This window comes from Barbus barbus (genome assembly GCF_936440315.1).
Source record: "Barbus barbus genome assembly, chromosome: 9".
NCBI lineage: Eukaryota > Metazoa > Chordata > Actinopteri > Cypriniformes > Cyprinidae > Barbus > Barbus barbus.
Window position 1 is genome coordinate 9,443,090 of NC_136737.1, and position 26,665 is coordinate 9,469,754.

Below are 26,665 nucleotides of genomic sequence, written 5' to 3' on the forward strand. Positions count from 1 at the left end.
GATTATTGGATTTAATCCATACAAGGTTCTTGGTATCTGTTTGTATTCATTACCACTTTACCTTGCTGATGTCTATACCGTCAGTGCTGAGATACTTCATGAGTGCATTGCTTGCCTGTTATTTTTAGTACACATAAATAAATTGTTTATTTTAAACATGTTTTAAATGTATATGTATGACTTATTTTTCTTGCTTTGTTTTCAGGATCTTGAGAAAAAAATAATTGTGTTTCTTAAAAATGAGCTGGAAAAGTTTAAGAAAATATTAAAAAGTGAGAACACACAGTACTTTGTGCAGGACTTTATAGAGGAGATGCGTGATATCAAAGAAGCAGCTCTTGATATAACACTTTTCTTTCTGAGAGATATGAAGCAAGTTGAGGCTGCAGATGCTCTACAAGGTAAGAGGTTCATGGGCATAACAATCTCTCATTGTCACTTATAAAATGTAAATAAAAAAAAATAAAATGAAAAAAAAAAATACATATAATAATGAATATATTGATGCATATCTTTCTCTTTTTTGTTCTTGTTTGTGCGTTAGATGAACTGGTCCTCATTCATCAGCGACCACTAAAATCAAACCTGAAGAAGAAGCACCAGTCTGTATCAGAAGGAATTGCAAAGCATGGTGACTCCAAGCTTCTCAATAAAGTCTATACGGATATTTGTATGACTCTGGGTGTTAGTAAACAAGTCGATTTACAACATGAAGGAAGACAAGTTCAGGCTGCTGACAGGCGACATGAATCACGAGAGATTCCAATTGAATGCAAAAATTTGTTTGAAGCACCTGAACAAGACAAGGAGATCAAAGCTGAACAAGACAAGGAGATCAGAACTGAACAAGGCAAAGAGATCAGAACTGAACAAGACAAGAAGATCAGAACTGAACAAGACAAGAAGATCAGAACTGAACAAGACAAAGAGATCAAAACTGAACAAGACAAGAGGATCAGAACTGAACAAGACAAGAAGATCAGAACTGAACAAGACAAGGAGATCAGAACTGAACAAGACAAGGAGACTAAACAAGACAAGCAGATCAGAACTGTGCTGACAAAAGGAGTTGCTGGCATTGGAAAATCCATTTCTGTGCAAAAGTTTATTGTGGATTGGGCTGACGGTAAAGCAAATATGGATATTACTTTCGTACTTCCTCTTGCATTTCGTGAAATGAACTTAAAGGAGAAAGAAACAAATAGCTTGACAGGTCTTATACATCAGTTTTTCCCAGAGATAAAAGGACTGAACCTTGCAAGAAATGATAAATTTCAATTACTGTTCATCCTTGATGGTTTGGATGAATGTCGTCTTCCTCTGAACTTTGAGGGAAATGAGACTTGCCGTGATGTATCATCACAAGTCTCTCTGGATGTTCTCCTGACAAACCTCATCAAGGGAAATCTACTTCCTTCTGCTCTCATCTGGATCACCACCAGACCAGCAGCTGCCAGTAAGATTCCTGCTGAATGTATTGACCGTGTGACAGAAGTACAAGGATTCAATAATGCACAAAAGGAGGAGTACTTCAGAAAAAGATTCAAAGATGCGGATCTGGCCAACGAAATTATTGATCATGTAAAAAAATCAAAGAGTCTCTTCATCATGTGCTACATCCCAGTCTTCTGCTGGATTACAGCCACTGTTCTCCAAAACATTGTGGAGGAGAAAAGAAATAATGATCTGAAAAATAATCAGGCTGATGATGCCTCTGAAACACTGCAGAAATCAAACACTGATGACACTCCCAAAACTCTGACACAAATGTACACACACTTTTTCCGCTTTCAGATGCTGCAGAGCAGACGAAAGTATGAAGGACAATATGCTCCAGATGTTTCCTGGGATACAGATGCAATTCTTTCACTGGGGAAACTGGCATTTCATCAGTTGCAAAGAAACAATCTGCTCTTTTATGACACAGATCTGGAATATTGTGGTATTGATGTCTCTAAAGCATCAGTGTATTCAGGCATGTGTACCCAGATCTTTAAGGAGGAAAGAGGAATCATACTTGGTACCACTTTCTGCTTTGTTCACTTGAGCATTCAAGAGTTTATTGCAGCCCTTTATGCACATCTGTTTCTAGACCTCAACAAGAAAACTGTGTTTGTTCATGAGTCAACAGAACAGGAAAACAAAAATATAACCATGATTGATTTGCTCAAGAGTGCAGTGGACAAGGCACTCGAGAGTGAAACTGGACACCTGGATCTTTTCCTTCGCTTCCTTCTTGGTCTTTCACTCCAGACCAATCGTCCACTCTTACGAGGTCTGTTAACACAGCAAGATGGCATTGATCAGAGCAGAGAGGAAATAGTTGAGTACATCAAGCAGAAATTAGAGGATAATTTGTCTCCAGAGAGATCCATCAATCTGTTCTACTGTCTGAATGAACTGAATGACCAAACTCTGGTGAAAGAGATTCAGACTCAACTTAGAAAAGGAAATCTGTCATCTGCTGATCTTTCACCTGCCCAGTGGTCTGCTGTGGCCTTTGTTTTGTTGACATCAGAGGAAGAGATGGAGGAGTTTGAGCTTCAGAAATTCAATAAATCAGACATGTGTCTCTTTAGGCTATTGGAAGTTTTGAAAATCTCCAAAAGAGCTCTGTAAGTAATATAAGTCATGTTTTTGCATCTCTATAGTTCTTTATCATTAATTTAAGTTGGATGATATTATATTTTTACTCAGTACTCAGAATACTTTGTATTCTGTTTTACTTTTTTTTTTTTCTTCTAGGCTAAATGATTGTGACTTAACAGATGAGAGCTGTTTAAATTTGACTGAAGCTCTTGGATCAGATAACAATCTGATAGAGTTGAATATGAGCAATAATGATCTACAGGATTCAGGAGGGAAGCAGCTCTGCATTGGACTGAAGAATATTACGTGTAAATTAGAGATATTGAGGTAAGTTGTGACAACACACCGGAGCATGTGAGCGAAGCGGAGCGATGTGACGCTCAACTCAATATTCCGCTCAGTCGCTCATGGCCCATGTTCCGCTCACGCTCACCGGTAAACTAAACCCTGCTCAGATCACACTCTGACATACAATTTCTCCAGTAGGCCTAATTTTTTATTCCTTTCTATAATGAAATTCTTGAAAACATGTCTCAATTAAAGCAGTAGTCCGATAAGTAACAGTTATGTTTTAGGGTTCAGCTTGTACTTTTTAAAATAAATTTTAATTTAAATGTATTAAATTAAAATGATTAATTTTAAAACGTGTCTTGTTTTTGAAGCCACTTGGCAAACCTTCCTAAAAAATTCTATAACTGAAAAAGTATATTTGATGAAAACACAGCTTCAGTTATTGTGCAACAGAACATTCAAAACACACACACACATACACACATTTCACAAAAACACTTTGCTTATCAGGCCCATGAAAAACACACACAAGAGGAAATGCACTTAACAAAGAATTATTTAGTGGTGTTAAAGGTGCCATAGAATGCATTGATACAATATTTTAAATTGTTCTCTAATATCTACATAGATATCAGGCTGTTTCACAGTGCAGCTCATTTCAGTAGCTCACACAGCAGGAAGGAAACACAGGGAAAATATGAACAGTTCAGATGCAAAAGCCTCTAAGTGCCATCTGAAATTTTCATTTAAAATGAGCATTTTTCTCATGCTCCTATGTTTAGGTTCAGAAATTTTACTCTAATGGCAATGTATCAGTCCCTTTCTATGCAATTAAAGTGAAATAACTGAACATAAATATAGGAGCATTTTAAAAGAATATTTCAGACGGCACTTAGAGGCTTTTGCATCAGAACTCTTCATATATATTTCAAAACTTTCTTGCTCAGTTATATCATTGGGTAATTATACGGTAAATAAAATGCGGGCATCAGGGAGCTGCTATTAATATGCTGGGCACTGAAACTGCTTTCAAACGCACGATCACTTTGTAGTTTCACTTTCACTTTCGAGATGCACGATCATGAACTCTGTTTATACTATGGAGCGGCAGTAATTACCATGCATTTTACAAGATCAGATGCTTGCCAGTGGTGCTCAGGATCTGCAAATCATTCGCCATCATCCTCAGTCATCTCTCCTTACTCTGTTTATGTGGTAAGTTAAATCGTATGTACTGTAAAGTAACAGGCTACCACTAGCAAGAAGCTAACCATGTCCCTTTAGTGGCTCGCGTTATTTGCTTTCAGTGCCTTTCTGAATACAGACACCAACCCATCCCTGCACTTCACATCCCCTACACAGCCTGGAACATAAAATTTATTTCCATGATCTGCCATTTTGACTGTTGTCCTCGCTTGTTTCTTCACAATACCTGAAGAACTTCTGATGGGTTGGCTGGCATAGAACATGGGCGGGTATATGAAGAGTTCAAATGCAAAACCCTCTAAATCCATCAGACTTCTTTTCTTTTAAATTAGCATTTTTTATCAGGCTCTTATGATCAGGTTCAGTAGTTTCATTTTAAAGGTAATGATAAGGTAATTAGTTATTGAATAAAATAACTTTTTTTCATAAATGTCACTTTAGACAATCCATTGGTTTTTGACAAGTTAGATTTTCTTTTGCATCAAAACCAGCTAAATCCACATGCGCTTTTTTTTGTTGCAAAAACCTCTAAACCCACCTCTTTGGGACAAGACAGTAAATAGTTGAAAAATCACTAAAGATGCAACTAGAAACCCTGTCTGAATACAGGCAAAAATCCCCCAAAAATATTAAAAACAAAACAAAAAGAAAAGATTCACACAGTATAACCACAATGGCACAAAATGGCAGCATATTTATTTTAACAACAAAAAACGTCTTAGGTTACTTATGTAACCCCAGTTCCTCGAGGGAACGAGACTCTGCGTCGACGACGCTTTTGGGGAACGCCTACAGTGTAATTGGCTCTGAATACCAATCAAATCTGTCCAAAAAATGGGAGGGACGTCACGGGCGAGGTGACGTAATGACCAGCTGGTATAAAAGCACGTGCGGTGAGGCCGGAAGTGTGGCCTCGCGACGCAGCGTCTCGTTCCCTCGAGGAACTGGGGTTACATAAGTAACCTAAGACGTTCCTCTTCAGGAACTCGAGCTGCGTCGACGACGCTTTTGGGGAACGAGATAGCCATGGCACCAGACTTCCAAACCCCTGCCCTGTGTGTCCAAACGAGGAGCACAGCTAGGGCAAGAGAACGGAAGAACCTGGAGTGGCTTGCATGTCCAGGCCATAAAACCTGACGAATGTCAGAGGCATGGACCAACCCGCATATATAGGGACACCTGCGAGAAAGGCCTGGGAGGCCGCCACACTCCTAGTGGAATGAGCCCTGACTCCCAAGGGCGAGGGGAGGTCAGACGACTCATAGGCCATGTGAATGGCATCCACAATCCACCGACCGAGGGTCTGCTTGGAAGCAGGCAGACCTCTCTTAGGAGGACCGTAGCACACTAGCAACTTGTCCGACCTTCTCCACATGGCAGCTCTGTTGACGTATGCGTCCAGTGCTCGCACTGGACACATACGGTTTAGCTTCAGCTGGTCAGGATCCCGAAAGGGAGGAGGACTAAGGGCCTGCAGTACGACAGGCTGTGGTGTGACAGAAGGAACCTTGGGGACATACCCTGCACGAGGGTATAGAAAGGCTTTGGCCATACCAGGCGCAAAGTCCAAATGGGTAGGGGCCACCGAAAGGGCCTGCAGGTCCCCCACTCTCTTCAGAGATGCCATCGCCAGAAGAAACACGGTCTTCAGAGTGAGATGGCGATCTGAGATCTCCTCGATAGGCTCGAAGGGAGGCCTACAGAGAGCGTTCAGCACCACAGCCAAGTCCCAATGTGGGACCCGGGACCGTACCGGAGGCCTTAGCCTCAGTGCACCACGGAGGAAACATGTAACTAGGGGTTGTGCGCCCACTGTCAATCCACCAAGAGGGGTGTGGTAAACAGAAATTGCCACCACATAGACCTTCAAGGTGGAGTGGGCTAACCCTGCGGAGAGTCGAGCCTGCAGGAACTCCAGCACTGTACCTACTGGGCTGTTAACTGGGTCAAGCTGGCGATCTCCGCACCATGAAGTGAAGAGTCTCCACTTCAGGGCGTACAGTTTCCTCGTAGAGAGAGCTCTGGACTGGAGAATGGTCTCAACAACCTCGGTTGAGAGACCGGAAGCTATGAGCTGTGCCCCCTCAGGGGCCACACCCACAGCTTCCATAACTCCGGGCAGGGGTGCACAAGGGTGCCTCCTGCCTGTGAGAGGAGATCCCTCCTGACTGGAATCTCCCATGGGGAGCTGTAGAGGAGGAAAATCAGGTCCGAGAACCATACTCAGCCCGGCCAGAACGGGGCTACTAATAGCAGCCAGTGTCCGTCCCGGCGCATTCTCTCCAGAACTCCGGGGAGCAGAGTGATCGGGGGAAAGGTGTACAGACGCAGCCTCGGCCATGTCTGTACCATGGCATCCAGCCCCAGGGGTGCTGGATAACGTAGAGAGTACCAGAAGAGACATTGCGCTGTCTCCTGAGTAGCGAAGAGGTCCACCTGAGCCTGGCCAAACACTCTCCAGATCTGCTCCACCACCTCGGTGTGAAGCATCCATTTCCCGGATAACAGCCCCTGCCTCGACAGGGTGTCTGCTCCCACATTGAGATGCCCAGGGATGTAAACAGCTCTCAATGAGAGGAGTTTGCCCTGGGCCCACACAAGGATCTGGTGTGCCAACCTGTACAGGGGGCGCAACCTCAGACCTCCTTGGTGGTTGATGTAAGAGACCAATGATGTGTTGTCGGTGCGAACTAACACATGGTGACCTCTCAGGTCTGGGAGATAGTGTTTCAGAGCCTGAAACACGGCCAACATCTCGAGCCTGTTGATGTGCCAGGCGAGATGACGACCTCTCCCCCGACCGTGGGCAGGGTGGCCACTCATGACCGCTCCCCAACCGGTGAGGGATGCGTCCATCGCTAGTGTTACATGTCATGTACAGCAGGCCAATAGGTAAAACGTTGGACGCAGCCGCCATCAGACCCAGCAGTCTCTGAAACTGCTTTACAGTGAGTGACTGGCCTTCTCTCACTCTCCCGACTTCTGTGAGGATCGACTCGATCCGAGCAGGAGACATACGTGCCTGCATTGTGGTCGAATCCCACACCACCCCAAGATAAGTGGTTCTCTGTGTACTGGAGAAAGAACACTTTTCTTGGCGTTTAGTCTTAACCCCAACACTTTCATGTGGGCGAGAACAGCATCTCAATGCTGAGCCGCCCTCCGCTCTAACTGAGCGAGAATCAACCAATCGTTGATGTAATTGAGTATGCGGACGCCCCGCAGCCTCAACGGAGCTAACGCGGCGTCCACACACTTCGTGAAAGTGTGGGGTGTGAGTGCTAGGCTGAAAGGAAGTACCCGATACTGGTAAGCTTCGCCCCCGTAAGCAAACCTCAGGAACCTCCTGTGAGAGGGAAGAATGGAGACGTGGAAGTATGCATCTTTCAGATCGATCGCGACAAACCAGTCCTCGGACTTGACTTGAGACTCGACCTGCCTGAGCGTGAGCATCTTGAACTTCAGTCTGCTGACTGAGCGGTTCAGATGCCTCAGATCTAAAATAGAACGCAACCCTCCATCCTTCTTTGGAACTATGAAGTACCGGCTGTAGAACCTGGACTTTCTCGAGAGAGGAGGAACTACCTCGATGGCCTCCTTTCTTAAGAGAGTATGTACTTCCTGTTCCATTACCAGAGCCTGCTCGGGGCCCACTAACTTGGGAATCACCCCGTGAAATTGAGGCGGACGAGAACCAAACTGGATTCTGTAGCCTCTTTCTACAGTGCGCAGGACCCATCGAGACACATTTGGCAGTAGTTTCCATGCTGCAAAATGGTCTACTAAGGCAGGGGCGTAGATTACGCGGGGGACGCGGGGGACGTGTCCCCCCCACTTTTTATAAAAAGTAAATTCGTCCCCCGCACTTTTTCATTGGACAGTTGTGTTCTCGACATGTTGAGGTTTTAATGGAGCAATGTATATAAATGGAGAATGATTTAAAATTCAAAGAGACAAGATATACATGACGTTTACGTTTCCATGGCAATCAGTCACTCAGTTTGTGACGTCACGACATGCCCAGGCTCGCGCCCGCGGTCCTGCGCTGTATCCATCATTCATTAGAGGTCGAGATGAGTTCAAAGTGGCAAGAAACTCTTCACTCCTTTTTTACGAAGTAGTCAAGCAGCGTAAGTTGGCATGTGGTATCCGAAAAGTGTTGCACAATGCTGAGTGACTCTGCCTATTGCTCTTGTTGAATAATTAGCAAGTTTTGATGTTCATTATATGGAGAAAACTAAAAACTGCCTGGACAAACATGCACTTATTTATTTTCAGTGTATTTTTCCGTAACTCTTTTGTGACGTCTTTTATTTTGACACGTATGTATGTTATCAGAACCCTTCAAATAGGAATAAAGATAATGTTGAACTGAGATTTTACAGCGTTTGCAGCATTGTGACACTCTGCCAATACTATACATGATGTATTTCAATCAAGTATGCAAGCACTGATCTGATACAGGACCGATCTTCATTTAGGGGTGCTCTGTCATTATTGCACTAATTTGACGTTTTTATGTGTTGTCAAGAATGAACAAGAAACAGTCAGCCTAGGGTTGTTAGCAAAAATCAGGACGACACAAAAGAAAAAAAAACTCCACAGCTGAGAAGAACTGATAGAGTGTCTTTTAACACCTGGCTGTTTTTACATTGTATAAAATCTATTAATACACAAGCGTTTGTAGGATTATATTTGAGCCAATCCTAGAAAACACACAATTAGTCAAATATAGAAAAATAAAAAATAACATTAGTATGATGAACAACTTCTCAGCTCTCATTTTTAACTACAGTAGGTAATTATTAGCTTGCATATTGGTTGTTTATTAGTACTTAAGCACATATTAATTCTGTATTCTTCATGATCATATTCTGCATCCCATAATCCTAAACTTAACAACTACAACTACTACCTTACAAGCTATTAATAAGCAGTAAATGAAGAGTTTATTGAGGCAAAAGTCATAGTTAATAGTGAATATGTGTTTATCATTCTAAAGTGTTAAAAAATAATTTATGATACAAATTATTGGTTATTGTCCAGCAGTGTACTTAATGTGTTATTTTCTTCTGTATGTCACTATTCCCTGTATGTAGATGTTTCAAACACTGCTTTATTTGCTATAGACAGAGGCAGAAGTGAATACAGAGTTGAAAGTGAGTGAGGCAGAAAGTTTCAGTGAGGCTTCAGAGGTAAAGATTATTTACAGCATTGTCTATGATAAGATATTTCTTTTAACATAGACTAATCAGACTAATGTATAATAGAACATAACAGATGTAACAGTATGTGAATGTGCAAGTATCCATTACTGTGTGCCATGTACTCTACACACAACACTCACAAAATACAATCTGAAATATGTAAACAATAGTACCCTTATAAGGACATCTTTGTAACTTATACTCAAAAAGGTGCACATATAGAGTACCAATATGTACCGTAATGTACAACTATGAAACTTTTTGGGGTAAATAAGGTACAAAGATGTCCTTTTAAGGGTACTGTCCCAGTGACAAGCTGTTGTATTTCTTTCTTTTTTTCTTTTTTCTCTCTTTCTTTCCTTCTGTTTTATAATTATATACAACAATATAATCATAAAGAATATTAAGCAAAAAGGTATGATTAAAAATAAAACCTGTCAATTAGACAAGGGTGTTGCCGCGATTGTCGCTCTACCCCAGCGGGGGCTACCCTCATAAGCCCTGGTCCACCGCCATCAGGGCCTCTTGGCCGAAGACCTCTTTGCTTGAAGCACGGCCCTCAGATCCTGCTTAGGCTGAGAGGTCTTCGGCCGCGCACCCTTCTTTCTACCCCGCTTAGAAGGAGGCGCACGTTTGGCCACGCTCTTCTTCTGCGCCTCCCTATACGAGGAGCCAGCACGCAGCAGGGGCTGCTCTCGTCCAGCAGCCCCACGAGTTGGAGAGCGGTGAGGGAGAAACCGCTGGAACGCCGCCGCCTGCCTCCTAGCCTCCTGGTGCCTGCTGACCACCGAGTCAACAGCGTCACCAAACAGGCCAGAAGGCGACAGCGGGGAGTCCATGAGGAAGACCCATTTTTTGATGTCTGACAGGGTCAACCACAGGTGCCTCTCCGCCACCACCAGGGCTGCCATAGACCGCCCAATGGCACGGGCGGTCTCCTTGGTGGTGCGAAGTGACAAATCAGCGGTTCTGCGGAGTTCGCGAACATCCTCCGCAGAAATTCCCTCGCCCTCATCCAAATCTTTGAGCAGGTCCGCCTGGTATGCCTGCAACACCGCCATGGTGTGCAGGCATGAACCAGCCAGACCCGCTGTCACGTACCCCTTGCCCACCAGCGCCGATGATGTACGCAGCGGCTTGGTGGGCAAGGTCGGAGCCTTCAGGGATGAAGCTCGCAAGCTCCACGCGCGGCATCGCCCCGTAGACACGCTCCCCCGCTCCCATCACACGGCCGCAGTAACCATGTGAGGGGGCGAAGAGGCGGGCCGAGAAGGGTTTTCCCCACAACTTTGACACCTCAATGTGGAGGTCGGGAAAAAAGGGCAGGCTCCGGTGTGGAGGTGAGGTCTGGAACCGCAGGAAACGCTCATCCAGTTTGCCTCTCCGCGGTTCGACCGAACACTTGGCTGGCCAGTCGATGTTCAACTTGGCCACAGCACGAGTGATCACCTCCACAAGCTCCTCGTACTGGGGTGAAAAAGGGGGTGCGACATGTTCGGCGCTCCCCATGTCACCCTCCTCAGAGGAAGACAAGAGAAGCGCCTCGGCCGCTGCCCAAGGGGAAGAAACCACCTCACGTGGTTCCGGACTCGGGGAGTGGTCGCGGGATCTGGCAGGTGAGGATGGAGAAAGAGACTCGCTTGTCTCCGATCCCTCTGCCAGATCTCGTTGCGAACCCCACGAACGCCGTCTCCGCTCCGCCTCAGCGGAAGCGGGTCCAGTACCACGGGGAACGCTAATGAAAGAGCCCTCTCCGGAGAAGAGAGCCTTTTGGGAGTGAAGCACACACAGAAGAAAACCCTCGCAGTGCGGACAGTCAGCCCCCTCGAGGACTGCCTCCGCATGCCTCGCTCCCAAGCGAAGCACACACAGACTGTGTGTATCCTCCGCACACAAATAGCGTTTGCACAGAGGAACACACAACCTGTATTGCGCCTCACTATTTTTCCCACTTCGTTTTGACATGGTACAAAACAGACAGACAAATGGTAAATAAGACTCACAAGACACAGAGCGCTTAGCTGAATGACAGAAAGCTGATGCCGGTTTCACTGCACGTGCTTTTATTCCAGCTGGTCATTACGTCACCTCGCCCGTGACGTCCCTCCCATTTTTTGGACAGATTTGTTTGGTATTCAGAGCCGGTTACGCTGTAGGCATTCCCCAAAAGCGTCGTCGACGCAGCTCGAGTTTCTGAAGAGGAACAGACGTTACACAAACAACCCAACATTAAAAATGCATACATCTGGCATAACATCCATATGAGACTGAAGAATGGCATCTTGTTTGACTTTGTCATTGTTGAAATAGAGCTGTTGTTTGATGTATAATAAATCAGATTCCTTCAAAGTAACGGGACTGCACGAAAAGCTGTTATGAATGCATGTTACACTCGCGACCGAGCCATTTCCATTGTATCTACTTATTGCCTTATAACGGGCAGAGTTTTGAGGTAAATAAAATTTTCTTCTGCTATTCAATGTCAGTAGGACAGACTCATCCATTTCATCGTACTCCATCTTTTATGTTAAAAATCTCAGTTTGAATCTTAATCTAAAACAATCTCCACAGAAAAACCGGCTCCTCAGCGCGCCGCTATATTGAAACCGCTTGAAATCATGATTCGATTCGCGCATTCTGATTGGTTCTTGGAACATAGCGGCTTTTGCTGCCAAAGGAAAGTGGCGTTTAGAGGCTTTTGCCAACAAACCGATATTTCTGAATGGGCTGACGCTGGGATTTAGAGGATTTGAAGCAAAAATATTTGTTGAACGTGTACTATGTGCCGTAAGCATTCTCTCAATGTCATTATCTCATTTTTGACGGAGGTGGCGTTTAGTGGCTTCTGTATCTGAACTCTTTATATACAAATGTTGGGGAGTAACTATTATTGATCCCGACTGTAACGTCAAAGTCGGTGTTATGTTTATGTTCTCACCTATTTTTCAGTGGTCTTTTGCATTCACAAAATTTGCATAAGAAGGAGGAAACAATGGTGTTTGAGGCTCACAGTATGTCATTTCCATATACAGAACTCTTATTATTCAACTATGCCAAGGTAAATACATTTTTCCATTCTATAGCACCTTTAATTAAAGAAACACACTTTCTAAAATTAAAATGGATCAAAACTGCAGGGAAATGCGATCTATTAAAACGTCTGTCAATCTTCACAGAATTTTAGAATTTAGGCTACTCTTAGAAACAGTAGCTTAGACAAACTATTGCTTAGCCTATTCCACAGATTAGCAAATTACCAAAGAGCATTTTGGGTTGTTGTAAGGCTCCACCCATCCGGCCCAAGGAAGGTATCCAAATGGTGGATGAAGGTTTCCTGCGTGTTCGGTCTTTCCAGTGTGCACAGTTCTTCAATTTAAATTAAACTCTAATCTGACTCCATTTTATCATTTAATCTGACTCCATGTTATTATGACCTCGTATTTAACTTGAAATACAAATTGATTGCTTGTCCATTTCTAATTTATTATTCTTCTGATATTTGATTATTCTAGTTAACTCTTGACTTTATATTTACTCGTTCATTCGGTTGCTCATGTCTTTAACAAGGATGCAACGTAATCTACTAGAGTCAACAATTACAGAGTAAAACAGAATAAGGTCAAATGCAACAATTTATTCTCAGTCAGGTAAATACTGTATGTATTATCTCAATTCCACAGCAATTCAAAGGGATCAAATCATATCAATACAAAACATTGAATTCTCAAAGATAAATCTATGAGTAAAGAATGCATACCTGACTTTATAGAAATACATAGTGTGAGCATTGAGACATACCACACTACGGGCTCCTGGTTACAGAATCGCCCTGATCCTTTTGCCAAATTTCTTTAAGTACTTCAGACCAGAATAAACATCCCCCAAACTCGAGACAGGAACTAACAATTTGGATTTGCTTTGATCAAGCCGAGTTAGCACCTTTTTGGGACAGAAGGTAATTTGCATGAAAACCACTGGGAACTGACCCACCCTCTATAGTATGCAAAATATCTCTGAACTCTCAGGATCTGTATTCCCTTTTAGTTTACTTCTTACAAGAATGAGACCATTGTACCAGTCGCCCTGAGACAATTCAAATGATACCAAACATGACTGTAAATAACACTTGCATTAATGTAGAATATTACATTCTTCTATTGACCATTCTGAGTGAAGGGAAGGATGGGTGATGGGAAGGAAGGGATGAAAAGGAGTTTATGCATATGCGAGGGAGGCATTTTCCCGCATTTTCTCTCAGTGGGATGTGGAGACAGATGTCTGTATGTTAATGCACTGTGTGTGTGTTGTCCATCTCAGAAGTTCAAAGTGTCTGAGATTCTGTAATCCTTACAGATTCCTCCCTCTGACCACGTGGGTCAATTCCAAATGATTCCCGAAGAGGTCACTTGTCAGACACTTGTTGTGGTCCTTGTGATGTAGTATTTGCAGCTGTGGATGCCTTTAGAAAGGCCTTTGTGTATACCAGTCTCAGCAGGTGCATGTAGCTTTAACTCAGCAGGTAGATGAACGGGTTCAGGGTTTCACCTGTCTGGTTGAGAACAACACGTGTGCATCCTTTCATTTCTTGAGTCGTTCCATCATGGAGAAATCTCTGTCTCTAGTGACACCTTCCCTAGGACTTCCTTGCCTCTTTTGTTGAATCTCGTCACCTTCAATTGTGCAGATTTCTGGGCAGACTTCAATAGGTGAAGGGTTCTCGCTGGTTACATACTGCTTTGTGTGAGACACTTAAACAGCATCTTAATGGCTCAACGATTGAACAATGATGAACTCGATGTAGAAAGCTGTGAAATTTGGCACAAGAACATATAACAAAGCAAAAAACATAATATCATGTCAACAAGTGCGAATGGTACATTGGGTCTCTGGTATCTTTTGAGGTCTCATATCATAAGATGATCCCATCTTAAAACAGCTAATTCCTCACTACCGCTCTGATGGATTTTTAATGGTAGTGGAATTAAAGAATGCTTGGTCTGAGTGGCTTATATGAAAAGTAGCAAAAAGTCAGTGTACCTTACATGTTTATAAAGATGCTATGCATCATTAAAACATATGACAATAATAATAAACATTCAATCTCAATTACAAAGGTATAGACATATATATAATTCTCCAATGCAAGTCACCTAAGATTTCAAGGTAGTGATCTAAAGTGTGCTTAGGTACGAGAATGGAGATCCTGGATCCTTTGTAATTGTGTGTGTGTGTATGTGTATGTGTGTGTTATGCAAGCTACGTCACATTCGATGGCATAGTCAAGTTGTAAATTTTGTAGTTGATGAACAGAAGTGTCCACACTTCATATTTAATAATTTTGATAATATTTCTGTTATTAGTCATGTGTTGGGAAACCAGCGGGCCCTCTGGTTTGTCAAAACATCCCAATAACAATCAGAAAGTTTAAATCTTTTGAATTTTCATGGCAGATTTGACTCTGCATTCAGAATTATACATCATCGATTTGTGACAGTAGCCATACAGATGTATTATGTTTTCCATGGGTTGGCAGATGGTTGTAAATCATAACTATTATGTGTGTCTTTCTGAGACTGCCATCATGGGATTAACTAAGTCCTATGTGTGAGAATCTATGTGTTTCTGTCAGTGTGAAGATGGACAATAGATCTTTAGTGGGGTACCACATTTGGAATCTAAGCCATCATTGTTTTCTGTGATGTGTAGTGTTCAGACTGGACAGTCTAGATGAGGTGATGATGCGATGGTGGAGATTTGTGTTCTGTGCTCATGTCTGGGAGATGGGTGAAGTCTAATCTATAACAATCTGTGTTGCAAAAATTTAGTTCCGGTGCTAATCCGGAAAGGCCATGTAGATATTTGTGTGGTAGTGTGCTATTGTGAGATGTGACTGGCCTCTTGAAGTGTTATTGCACCCATCTCCTGCAATTTCAGGTTATTTCTAACAATTCCGCCGTCCTGGCTTGATGCAGCTGGCATCAGGTGCCTTCCTGGTATCTCACTTTCAAGGAATTGCAGTGGTCAACCTGAAACAGAACCAAATACTGAGAGAACCACAGTTAATTTAACAATTCCGCCGTCCTGGCTTGATGCAGCTGGCATCAGGTGCCTTCCTGGTATCTCACTTTCAAGGAATTGCAGTGGTCAACCTGAAACAGAACCAAATACTGAGAGAACCACAGTTAATTTTGAGTATTTTTCACCTCCCTTTTAGCATTTTTCTAGAAAATTTAGAAGATTGGGTGGTGTTATGTGGCTATATTTAACTGTGGAATATTAATCTTAATCAGTCCTTCTGATCAGATTAAAATTTTGGTTGGTGCTACCCAGCGACGAGTGAATTGGTTTGCATTTGCTTGTGCCACACTTATTAAAATGAAAACCCAACTCCTCCCTCTTGGCACTGGGTAGCATAGCATATCAATCTGCAACAAGATCTAAGTTGTCACAAATAGAATTCACGTGTTAATTCATTTAAACATGGAAAGGCAGGTCAGAGCTGATGCAATGCACAATCACTGTTTTTATGTTTTCAAAGGCAAACGGCTAATTGTTGTGACTATTTGTTTCATTTAGTCTTGCTGATCATTTTCATTAAGACAATTGTGAAATCACTCTGTGGCCACATGGCAATTCTATGCTCTTGTATCTGGTTTAACTGCAGCTATATGGAGAATAGCACAGTGTTCCACTCAAGAGACAAACAAATTCAACATAGACACACACATGCAACTTAGATTGCAATGCAATTCCAGTATTACAGTTATTCTAATTTCACACAAGAGACACGGTCTAGCATGTATGTAGCATCTACAACCTTAAACCTAAGTGTTTCGTACACTTACAGTGAAGCAGTCATGTGTTTCATAAAGAATAAACTCAACTAGCCTATGTGCACATGTAGTAGCACAAACAACTATAATGTGTGTAACATGCGCACATTGTGTTCAGCACAATTACTAATTTGAAAATTCAAACAAGATCATTGAAACTGGGATCTTTACATATTAAAGTCATCGCTAGTAAGCTGCTAACCCACTAGCAAGTGAAGTCAACATCTGGAGGCCTTGCATCAGCAATGCAGTTACCTCACAAAGAGTTTTACATGAGGATGACTTGTTACATGTAAACAATTGATCTTTGCCTTTAGAAGGTGATATCCTATGTTTCAGAAAATAAGGTGGAGGTCTACCTCTTCCCAGTGACCAACATTTTTCCTCTGTGTGGCCTGTTTTAAGACAGGAACTACAAAACCTGCTGTCTTCACCATACAGTTGTCTGCTGTGTTCTCCTGGAGTTTGAGGTTTTTCATGACTCCCTAATGCTTCCTTTACACCATGCATTCTGGTACATGACTCTGTGCTATTATGGTGTTGCATCACCTTAAGGACTGAAACTGGCACGCTATCTTGAGTAGTAGCACATGCTTTCTCTGAACTAAAAGTTCTAGATTTCCATCTGTTGTATCCCTGTTCTATCCTTGAACCCCAACACACTATCGTTCTGAACGTGTTTTCAGTTGGATCTACTCCATTTGACAATGCATTTTGGACTGGAGTGCCAGCATTGTTCTTTATGAGTTGTAATAATGGTTCGTCATCACGGCTTGTATTTTCTAGACCGGAATGTTCTTTGTATGTTACCCACAGACGTTCGGCGTATATTTCAAACGGCTCGTTGCTGCCCTGTTTAATTTCTAGTATCCTGCCCCAATCCGCGCTTGGTGGTCCTCTCAAGTCTAGCAACGCCAGTTTTAATCTTTCATATATAGCCTCGTCAGATTCATTATTGTTTCGCTTGACTACGTCTCCAGATTTCATTTGAGGGGTTAATTTTGATCGGAGTTCTTCCGGAATGGTTAATAGTGCGATTTGCCATACATCCCTAGTTTCTAATTTGTACACTGTGGCTTGTAACATCAGTGCTTCCCAGTATGGTTGGAATGGCCCTCTTTTGGGCATCATTCCCACGATCTGCTTATGTTTTGAACACTCTTCACATGTTAGTGGCCGGCTAATCTTGGTTATTTCATCATTTGCGTTTGTCATGGTTTTGAGTACAGCAACTCTAGCTGACGCGGAGGGCTTTTCGCTGGGTTTAACGTTAGCTCTTGTTATAATCGGACTTCGCTGGCTTTGTTCATGTCTCTGAACGGGAGCTCGGTTACGAGTTTCTCTCCGTGTTTGACTCTCTAATGTGGCTACATCATCATCGTCACTATCGCTGTTTTTATCCGGATCAAAAGTCTCATCCAGTGCTGCTTTCTTAACTGCGGCCACTGGAAATCCGACATTGTCGCAACATTCTTCAAGAGCAGATATATAATTACTGCCTGTTTGGAGTTTCTCCTGAAGCGCATCTATTTTTCTCGGCATGTTTTCAGTTTTCCTTGCCCAACCTTGTCTTTCGTATGTAAACGCCTCGACCTGTGCTCTAAGCTTTTGCAATTCATCCGAACGCGCTTTCTCAATTTCTCTGAGACTCACCATTATGCGCTCATTTTCAGCTAATGTTTCTAGGTCGTTTTTCCGAAGTAAGTAGACAATGGCAGCTGTTGTTTTTTTATCTTTTGATTTAGATGTCAATTTTTCTCCTGCCAAAAACCAGGATATGATTTCATTGTTTTTCCACGTAAGGTTTAATCCTTTATCGTTTAAATGAAGAAGGATATTTTTTATGTGTGCGGCGTGAATTACCATGATCTCCTGATCTGCACTGCTGCTGTACTGTCCCTGAAAAGCCATGTTTTCTAGCTAATTCTTTTGCCCACCGGATTTTTCGGCTCCGGTCTAAACAGAGTATTCCGACCCGTTCTAAAAATGTGTCTATATGTGAGATGCAAAAAGCTTTCCCTCAACACTCAACACAAAAATAAAATTAAGGAACTTACCGCAGCGGTTGCAGACAGGGAAGAAGAAGCTCAAACCTCATGTTCTCAGTCAGTGAGAATCAAAGCGAAATTCGCGCTGGAAAGACGTTGCTCGCCTGTTGCGAGATCACGGAGGCTGGTCACCACTTTGTAAGGCTCCACCCATCCGGCCCAAGGAAGGTATCCAAATGGTGGATGAAGGTTTCCTGCGTGTTCGGTCTTTCCAGTGTGCACAGTTCTTCAATTTAAATTAAACTCTAATCTGACTCCATTTTATCATTTAATCTGACTCCATGTTATTATGACCTCGTATTTAACTTGAAATACAAATTGATTGCTTGTCCATTTCTAATTTATTATTCTTCTGATATTTGATTATTCTAGTTAACTCTTGACTTTATATTTACTCGTTCATTCGGTTGCTCATGTCTTTAACAAGGATGCAACGTAATCTACTAGAGTCAATAATTACAGAGTAAAACAGAATAAGGTCAAATGCAACAATTTATTCTCAGTCAGGTAAATACTGTATGTATTATCTCAATTCCACAGCAATTCAAAGGGATCAAATCATATCAATACAAAACATCGAATTCTCAAAGATAAATCTATGAGTAAAGAATGCATACCTGACTTTATAGAAATACATAGTGTGAGCATTGAGACATACCACACTACGGGCTCCTGGTTACAGAATCGCCCTGATCCTTTTGCCAAATTTCTTTAAGTACTTCAGACCAGAATAAACATCCCCCAAACTCGAGACAGGAACTAACAATTTGGATTTGCTTTGATCAAGCCGAGTTAGCACCTTTTTGGGACAGAAGGTAATTTGCATGAAAACCACTGGGAACTGACCCACCCTCTATAGTATGCAAAATATCTCTGAACTCTCAGGATCTGTATTTTAGTTTACTTCTTACAAGAATGAGACCATTGTACCAGTCGCCCTGAGACAATTCAAATGATACCAAACATGACTGTAAATAACACTTGCATTAATGTAGAATATTACATTCTTCTATTGACCATTCTGAGTGAAGGGAAGGATGGGTGATGGGAAGGAAGGGATGAAAAGGAGTTTATGCATATGCGAGGGAGGCATTTTCCCGCATTTTCTCTCAGTGGGATGTGGAGACAGATGTCTGTATGTTAATGCACTGTGTGTGTGTTGTCCATCTCAGAAGTTCAAAGTGTCTGAGATTCTGTAATCCTTACAGGTTGAGCGAGCGGAACGGAATCTTCAGAAAGGCGATCTCCGCTTCAAAGGAAATATGTTCGCTCTGCTTCGCTCACATGCTCTGCAACAGACACATTCCATTATTGTTCTAGATAATCTTAAACAATTGTGCATAAATTATGAATTGTTATAAAATAATGCAAATTCTAATGACTGTTGAATTTTCCACTGCATGATCTCCTTATTTCCGAAACATGGGTAATATGCTTAAACCTATTATGCACCTTTTTAAAAGATGTAAAATAAGTCTCTGATGTCCCCAGAGTGTGTAAATTAAGTTTTAGCTAAAAATTCCCTACAGATCATTTTCTATAGCTGCCACTTTTAGGGTATGAGCCAAAATGCGCCATTTTGTGTTTGTCCCTTTAAATGCAAATGAGCTGGTGCTCCCAGAGAAGAGGGCAGAGCTTCAAGGGTCCTGGCCTTTGCAAATAAACATTCCACTATTAGTAAGTACAAGACTGTTATCTTTACAGAAAACGTACTCGGTTTAAAAGTCAGTCATCTGATTGTACTGTTCATAATAAATATTCGTTTATGAATTACACAGAAGGGGAGCATGGCGCGATAAAAATAACTCATGGTGCTATAGCGTGCTATCGCAAATGCAACGCTTCACATTGCTTTCATATGCAATTTTTAACTACCGCATTCCTATTTACGATCTGGTAGCACATGAAGGCAGCATCAGTGATAACAGACAGAGACAATGGTAGCTTTAGCAACATTAGCCTTACAGAGTGCCAAGTTGGTCACCGGGATTTTGCCAAGTAAGACATATTCCTGAATCAACATTACTGTCCAAAAATATAGACTTAACACAATCCCTACCCCTAAACCTAACCCCACCCATAATGTATTCCTAAAATCAGTGGGAAATGGTAGCTGATTAACAAGGGTGTAGAAGCACCTAACCCTGATCATAAGCCTAAAACTGATATTTCCTGAAAAGTTACCTCTTAATTCTGATTGGTTGATTGAAATGATGATTGCAAGGATGTTGATCCAGGAACATGATGTACTTGGTGAAATCACGGTCACCGTGTGGGTCAGTCCTTTCGGAAAAAGCATTTTGGAAAACAAACGTGCAACTTACTTTGTCTGGAGCTGACGTTCGCACACAAAGTGTTGGTATATTGATCCCTAAACATAGAGGGGACATCACCAATTTTTTTCCCGGGACATTTCCTTCAAAAATTAAATTTAACCACAGTGTCCTCAGCAGCTCAGTTTGAGGCAGTCTATAGAGACTCGTGTGTTTGTTGGTGCATCAGAAAACACAACACTTGTGTTAATTTTGTTGATTAATTATTTTTGTCATTTTCATCAGTGACATTTTCTCACAGACAAAAAAGAGACGATAACTAAATAAAACCCCGTTTTTAATGACAAAAAATAAAATGAAGATACACTCTCATTTTAATCAGCGAATAAAAACGAGACTGAAATGTTAGGGAAGGATGATTTGGGAAGATATCCAGTCAGACTCAGTCAGGAAGACTGATGTTTTATGTGGTAGTTATGTACATTTGCATTGTACCGTCCTGATCTGACCGCAGGAAAACGCAAATAGGTATAACTGCAGACCGGAGATCTCCAAAATGAGGCATGTAGGAATATTAATATCCCACATTATTAATTTTTATTATTTATTTTAGCTTTTAGGGAATCACTTATAAGATTTGATCTTCATATGATTAATTGATATTAATCAGAATGTCCAACTTATGCCTTGTTAACGACTTGTCCAGCAAGCATTAATAACAGCAAGTTATCTCTTAACACTTTGTTTATTTCATTCGTGGCCAACGATTAAAATAAATCAAATAGTTAAATTTTGTTATCTAGCTCCTAGCTGAGCGTAGGTAAACGCGATCTTGGGCAAATAATTATGATATGCAAAATCACATAGCACAGACAAGAGATTTCTTAATAAAATCAAAGTTTATTCACTACTCTAACACACTACTAACTAGACAACACGAAACAAAAGACATAAACACACACATTCGTTGCAATGAATTGTTCTGATCTGAAGAGAGTCTTAGGTTCTAACTTAATGCTCGTTTCACCCTGAGGGAACTCATAGACACAGAAGTATTTTATATTTACTCTTAACAGATAGATATATCACCAGTTTCCAGTAGATTCAAGGGATGTTATCTTACTGTCTGTGTTCCAAACGAGTTCAGTTCTGTCCGGGTCTGCGACAGACCGTGCGCGGATTGGCTGCTCGTAGTTCATCGTCACTGGATTACTCTTCAGTGGTTGGATGGCTTCGTGATGACCGAACAACGCTCTCAGGAAGTCTTTCTTAGCTCTTAGCGTCAGGTGTTGGTTTCTTTGAAGTTTAACTTTGATCGCTGTTGCAATGCCCTGCCGTGATGTTAGAGGCCAGAAGCACTTTGCAGCGTGAGCAGAACGAGAGACGAGCAAGGTGTGCGTGAGCCTCTTTTTCAGTTTTCAACTCCAACCCGTTTTTTTCACAGGTGTGCATCTGTTTTTAACGGGCCAATTTGGGATCCGCCTCCGGGCGCTTGATCCAATCGGATTCTTTCCTGCGGGGCGTTTGATCCAATCGCAAGTGTTTCTGTGGGGCGGAGCCCCGCCCTGCATAGCTGCGTGTCTTCTATGCATAAATTGTCCGTTCAGTTATTTAATCACATGAAACTTATTATCAGCAGATTTCTATTCAGATTTCTATTCAGATTTCTATTCATACCTTGCAGAGAAAAGATCATTCTCATTCATCATAATATTATTCATGAGATTAGCTTTCTAACGAAACCAAACAGTAGCCGTTTAATATGCACAAAAATACAAATATCCTTTATATTCAATTTCGTAGTTAATGCATTGATTAAACAATCCTAAATTCTAAATAAACATATCGCGCATGTGAAAATTCACAACTAGTGTTTAGGAATATTATACATTCTGGAAACAAATTACATAAGTTCAAAAAATAACACAACAAGCTTTTGTCACAAACAAAAACATCCTTTAATATATATGTTGTAACTATATTGTCTATAGTGTTTTTGTTTTCGAGTATAATTTGTCTCAGTAGCAGAAACCAGTATAACTTTGTTCCCTTTTAAAAATGTCTTTAAGCAAAGCTGTGGCTCTCTTTGTCTGTTTCGATAGCACCCCAGAAAAGGCGCGTTTTCCTGGAATGTGCTGATACGCAAGGTCGTAAAAGTCTTCTTCAGGATTACTTTTTGAATTACGGCGCTCAGCGGAGTCAGATTCAGGGGAGTCTCTGACGCCATGTAAATTAGAATCCGGGAATATGAGTTCTGTTTTCTTTCAAAATGACCAAACGGGAATTTTCTTCGTTAGATCCTGGTTTTATGGCCCAGGAGAAAAAGATGTCCATTCCATATGGCGTCAGGATGTCTGTTGTTAGATGTGTGCGTTCAGACTTAAGACCACTTCTTACAGGCATGAACTCCAAAAGTGGGCAGAACCTCCAGAATGGGGCAGGGTCTCTTCGTGCAAAGACTTTCACCATTGGCTGTGGCTTCAGCCAATTGTTAGTGACTTACATTTAAAAATAAAACTTTATAAATTAAACATAGTCTCTAGTTGATCTAAAATAAAATATGCTATACCAATATGCTAGCCCAAAGCTTGTGGCCAGTGGTGTTTGAACCAGAGTTTGAACCTCAGCTTAATGATGAGATTCAAGATTCAAGATTTTTATTTGTCACATACACAATTATACAGAGTATAACCAGCAGTGAAATGTAAGTCAGGTCCGATCCAAGGACAGTGCAATTATATTGATGTAAACAGGAATCAATCAACCATGAGCTCTCCCGCGAGCTGCCCAGAGCGGAGCAGGGGAAAGTTTTTACTCTATCACATTGTTTTAAGCAATGGGGGTGTCCCAGGCTCGAGATTCATAGTGTAGGAGGGGGTAATGATGCTAGGTGCAACTAAAAATGTTGGGGAGTTATGGATCAGCCTGGTTCGGCGGTCTCATATCGCATAATCTTATTAACTCTTTATCTTCTAAACTGCAACATTCTTTACTACGCAACATTCTTTACCATTTCACTGGTTAAGGTTAGGGTCAGGTGTGGGGTAGGTTTGGGGCAGAGGCGGACAGTAACTAAATACATTTACTTGAGTATTGTACTTAAGTACACTTTTTGAGTATCTGTACTTTATTTGAGTATTATTTTTTCTGGAAACTTATGACTTTAACCTCAATACATTTGAAAGACAAATATTGTACTTTTCACTCCACTACATTTCTATCAAGGTCCTCGAAGTAGAAAGTTGTTACTATGTAGCAGCTTTGAAAGTCAGTGGGTGATTAATTTTTTCTTCTCTAAAACGTGACTTTTTTTTCAGACAGTTTATCAGTAATCACTCTCGTAGGGCTACATGAAGTGATTTCCCAGCATTTTTTGAACACTGACCAGTTGCAAATGTGATATTTAAAACAATTCAATAAGAAGTTGTTAATATTGTGGTATATTAGACTCAATATTGTCTGATTTTGCTAAATTGTGTTCATGAAAATATTACCTATAAAGCCACAGAAGAACTGTTGTGCTGTGTCTCCTAATAAAACACAATAATACTAATAATTAGTTACATTTATATAGCACTTTTCTGGGTACTCAAAGCGCTTTACATAGAAGGGGGGAATCTCCTCAACCGTTAGGACCCACACAGCATGCAGGGTGAGCACCCCCTGCTCGGCACACTAACACCTCTTCCAACAGCAACCTACTTTTCCCAGGAGGTCTCCCATCCAGGTACTGACCAGGCTCAACCCTGCTTAGCTTCAGTGGGCAACCAGTCTTGGGCTGCAGGGTGATATGGCTGCTAATAGGTGTTAGACTTGAAGCAGCACTGCACAGACCATTCTGTGTATGACATCAAAGTACTGCAAGAGCGATTAGACCGCGTTTAAAAAAAAAAAATGTTGATGTCAAATAAATCTTGCTGTTTTGCTTTTTTGTTAAAGCAGTGTTGCTGTTGTAAAGTTATACAGCTACAGTTGTGTTGCTGGGTTTTAAAGCAGGTTTGATTTTTTTTCTTCCTTATCACTCTGTATTTACAGGATTTCACTGTCCAATGTGGATAAATGGCTACACATAGATGTGTGCACACACTGTCAGAGCTGTGTGAGATCACTACCATCCTGCTTTTGTGGGGGTGGGTAGGGCTGTTAAATAATTTGTATTTATTTTTTTCCCCAAAGGTTTTTAATGTTCTAAAAGCTCTTTATTCCAAAGAAACTATAAGCTAGTTAGTGTATTCAGTAGGTGTAATGTATTTTACTCAAGTAAATTAGATTAAGAGTGAGGAGTCGGGGTGGAGGTGGGATACTGGAAAACTGTCATAGAACAGAGGTGAGTTGGCTGTATATATACACCTGATGTGCTTGTTAAGGTGATTAGCTGATGAGCTCCACCTGGGCCAGACTGATTATCTGATCGTGTTCCTCCCGAACCTTGTTAATAAAACATCATATTGTTCTTGCTCCATTCATGCAATAATTCTATCAACAGTTTTATATTTACTTATGCTGCTGTGTGCTCTGGTAATAGCAACGGTATGTCCCATATCAGGAGCTGACAAAATTACGATGTCAGAAACAGACATGTGCAAGCTGTCTGTTTCTGAGCGTGACTTCTGCAATTGACATATTGGTAAGTCCCTCCCCTCGAATGCAGAATAGCCAAGGCAGTCGAGTATCAGTTGCACGGTGAGCGGAACTCGGACATCTTTAGGTTTCAGCGCCATAGAGAAACATTGGAAGATCCGAAGCTTGCATCGGTTTTATGGGGTTTATGCTTCAAAAATGGAAAAACGATGTGCCTGGGGTACTTGTAACACTGATTCCAAGTATCCTAAGAGGATCGGCAATATAATTTATTTTATTACAGTTCCTGAATCCAAACAAAACAGAGCAAAATGTCCCAAAGTATTCAACCCCAATACAAATGAAGACAAAAACATTCATTTTCTGGTTGTCATACACTCATTAAGTTACAATTTTCATCTGCTCAAGCAGAACGTTAATGTTATCTTGTGCTTTAGCAAGGTGTCTCTGGCTAAAACTACCTAACATTAAAGTTAGTGAGTCCGTGCTAATGTACAAACCTATGTAAATAGTGGACTGTTCTTGCATCTTGTATAGTGTAGGTCAAAAACACATAAACGAAGGTCTACATTTCAGTTCCTCTCCATAGTAAACTGGTTAAATGTACATTAATTTAATCGTAACCTGCAATACATGAACAGTGTTGATCCTGCGTGTTGTCATCCGCAATCGAGACGACCGACTGTAATATGAGACGTCTCCCGCTTGCATTGTAATCTGTAAACCCTCGCTTCGAGTTATTTTTAAATATTTTATAAATATTTAATTTCCATTTGGTGGACTTCTGTGTCCAAAATTGTGCAAAAACTTCATGGGACAAGGTTTTCACACTGCAGCTGTCATTGTAAGACAGTGAGCAACTCCATTTGTTTGTCCAAGGGAATGACAGAAGCTAAGGGGGGTGGGGCTTATGATAGGTCAATTGGGTCGGATCGAGGTTGGGTCATATTCACACCTTAAACGAACCGTACCAGAGTTTGTTTGGAAGTGGACCAAAGCCACCACTTCAGCTGGGTCTCGGTATGGTTGTTTGGTCCGCATCCGAGTGCGATTGCTGTAACTGGTCTGCACCAAGAGGGGAAATGAACTTGAGTTCGATTCAGTCGAACCAAACAAGACAGGTGTGAATACACCCTAAAGTAAAGCACTTGTCAGTACTACTCATTAAACATTACAGAATCACTACCACTACAGTAAATTTTAGAATGTGAATTTGACAAGCTGTTTATTTTCAGGCTCAGTAACTGTACACTAACAGAGGAAAGCTGTTCAGCTCTTGCTTCAGTTCTCAGTTCAGACTCCAGCAGTCTGAAGGAACTTGATCTGAGCAATAATAATCTACGTGATTCAGGAGTGAAGCTACTCTCTGTTGGACTGAAAGAGAAGTGTAAACTGAAGATACTCAGGTGAGCTGGTGTTTCTTCATATTCACTCTTTCCCTGCCATCGCTTTTTTTAAAAGTTGCTAGTCACTGCCAACATTTCTTAAAATATAATTTTCACAAAATTTTCATGGCCGTTAGAATATTTTGTTGTGTGAATATCTGAATATGCAATATGTCAAAAGAAAGAACAGAGGTTCTGCTTTTTAACAAAATAAAAAAAATCATTGCATTCTGCATCATGCATTCTGTTTTT

General features: G+C 41.5%; 1 protein-coding gene across 1 annotated transcript in view; it reads left to right on the top strand.

Annotated features, from left to right (window-relative positions):
• LOC306874983 (NACHT, LRR and PYD domains-containing protein 14-like) overlaps nucleotides 1–26,665 on the top strand; it is a 58,335-nt gene that overhangs the window by 12,331 nt on the left and 19,339 nt on the right. Inside the window, exons 15-18 of the mRNA XM_079425327.1 lie at nucleotides 206–401; nucleotides 545–2,615; nucleotides 2,746–2,916; nucleotides 26,264–26,434. Of these exons, the coding sequence (XP_079281453.1) occupies nucleotides 206–401; nucleotides 545–2,615; nucleotides 2,746–2,916; nucleotides 26,264–26,434 (2,609 nt within the window). The remainder of the gene's footprint in view (nucleotides 1–205; nucleotides 402–544; nucleotides 2,616–2,745; nucleotides 2,917–26,263; nucleotides 26,435–26,665) is intronic.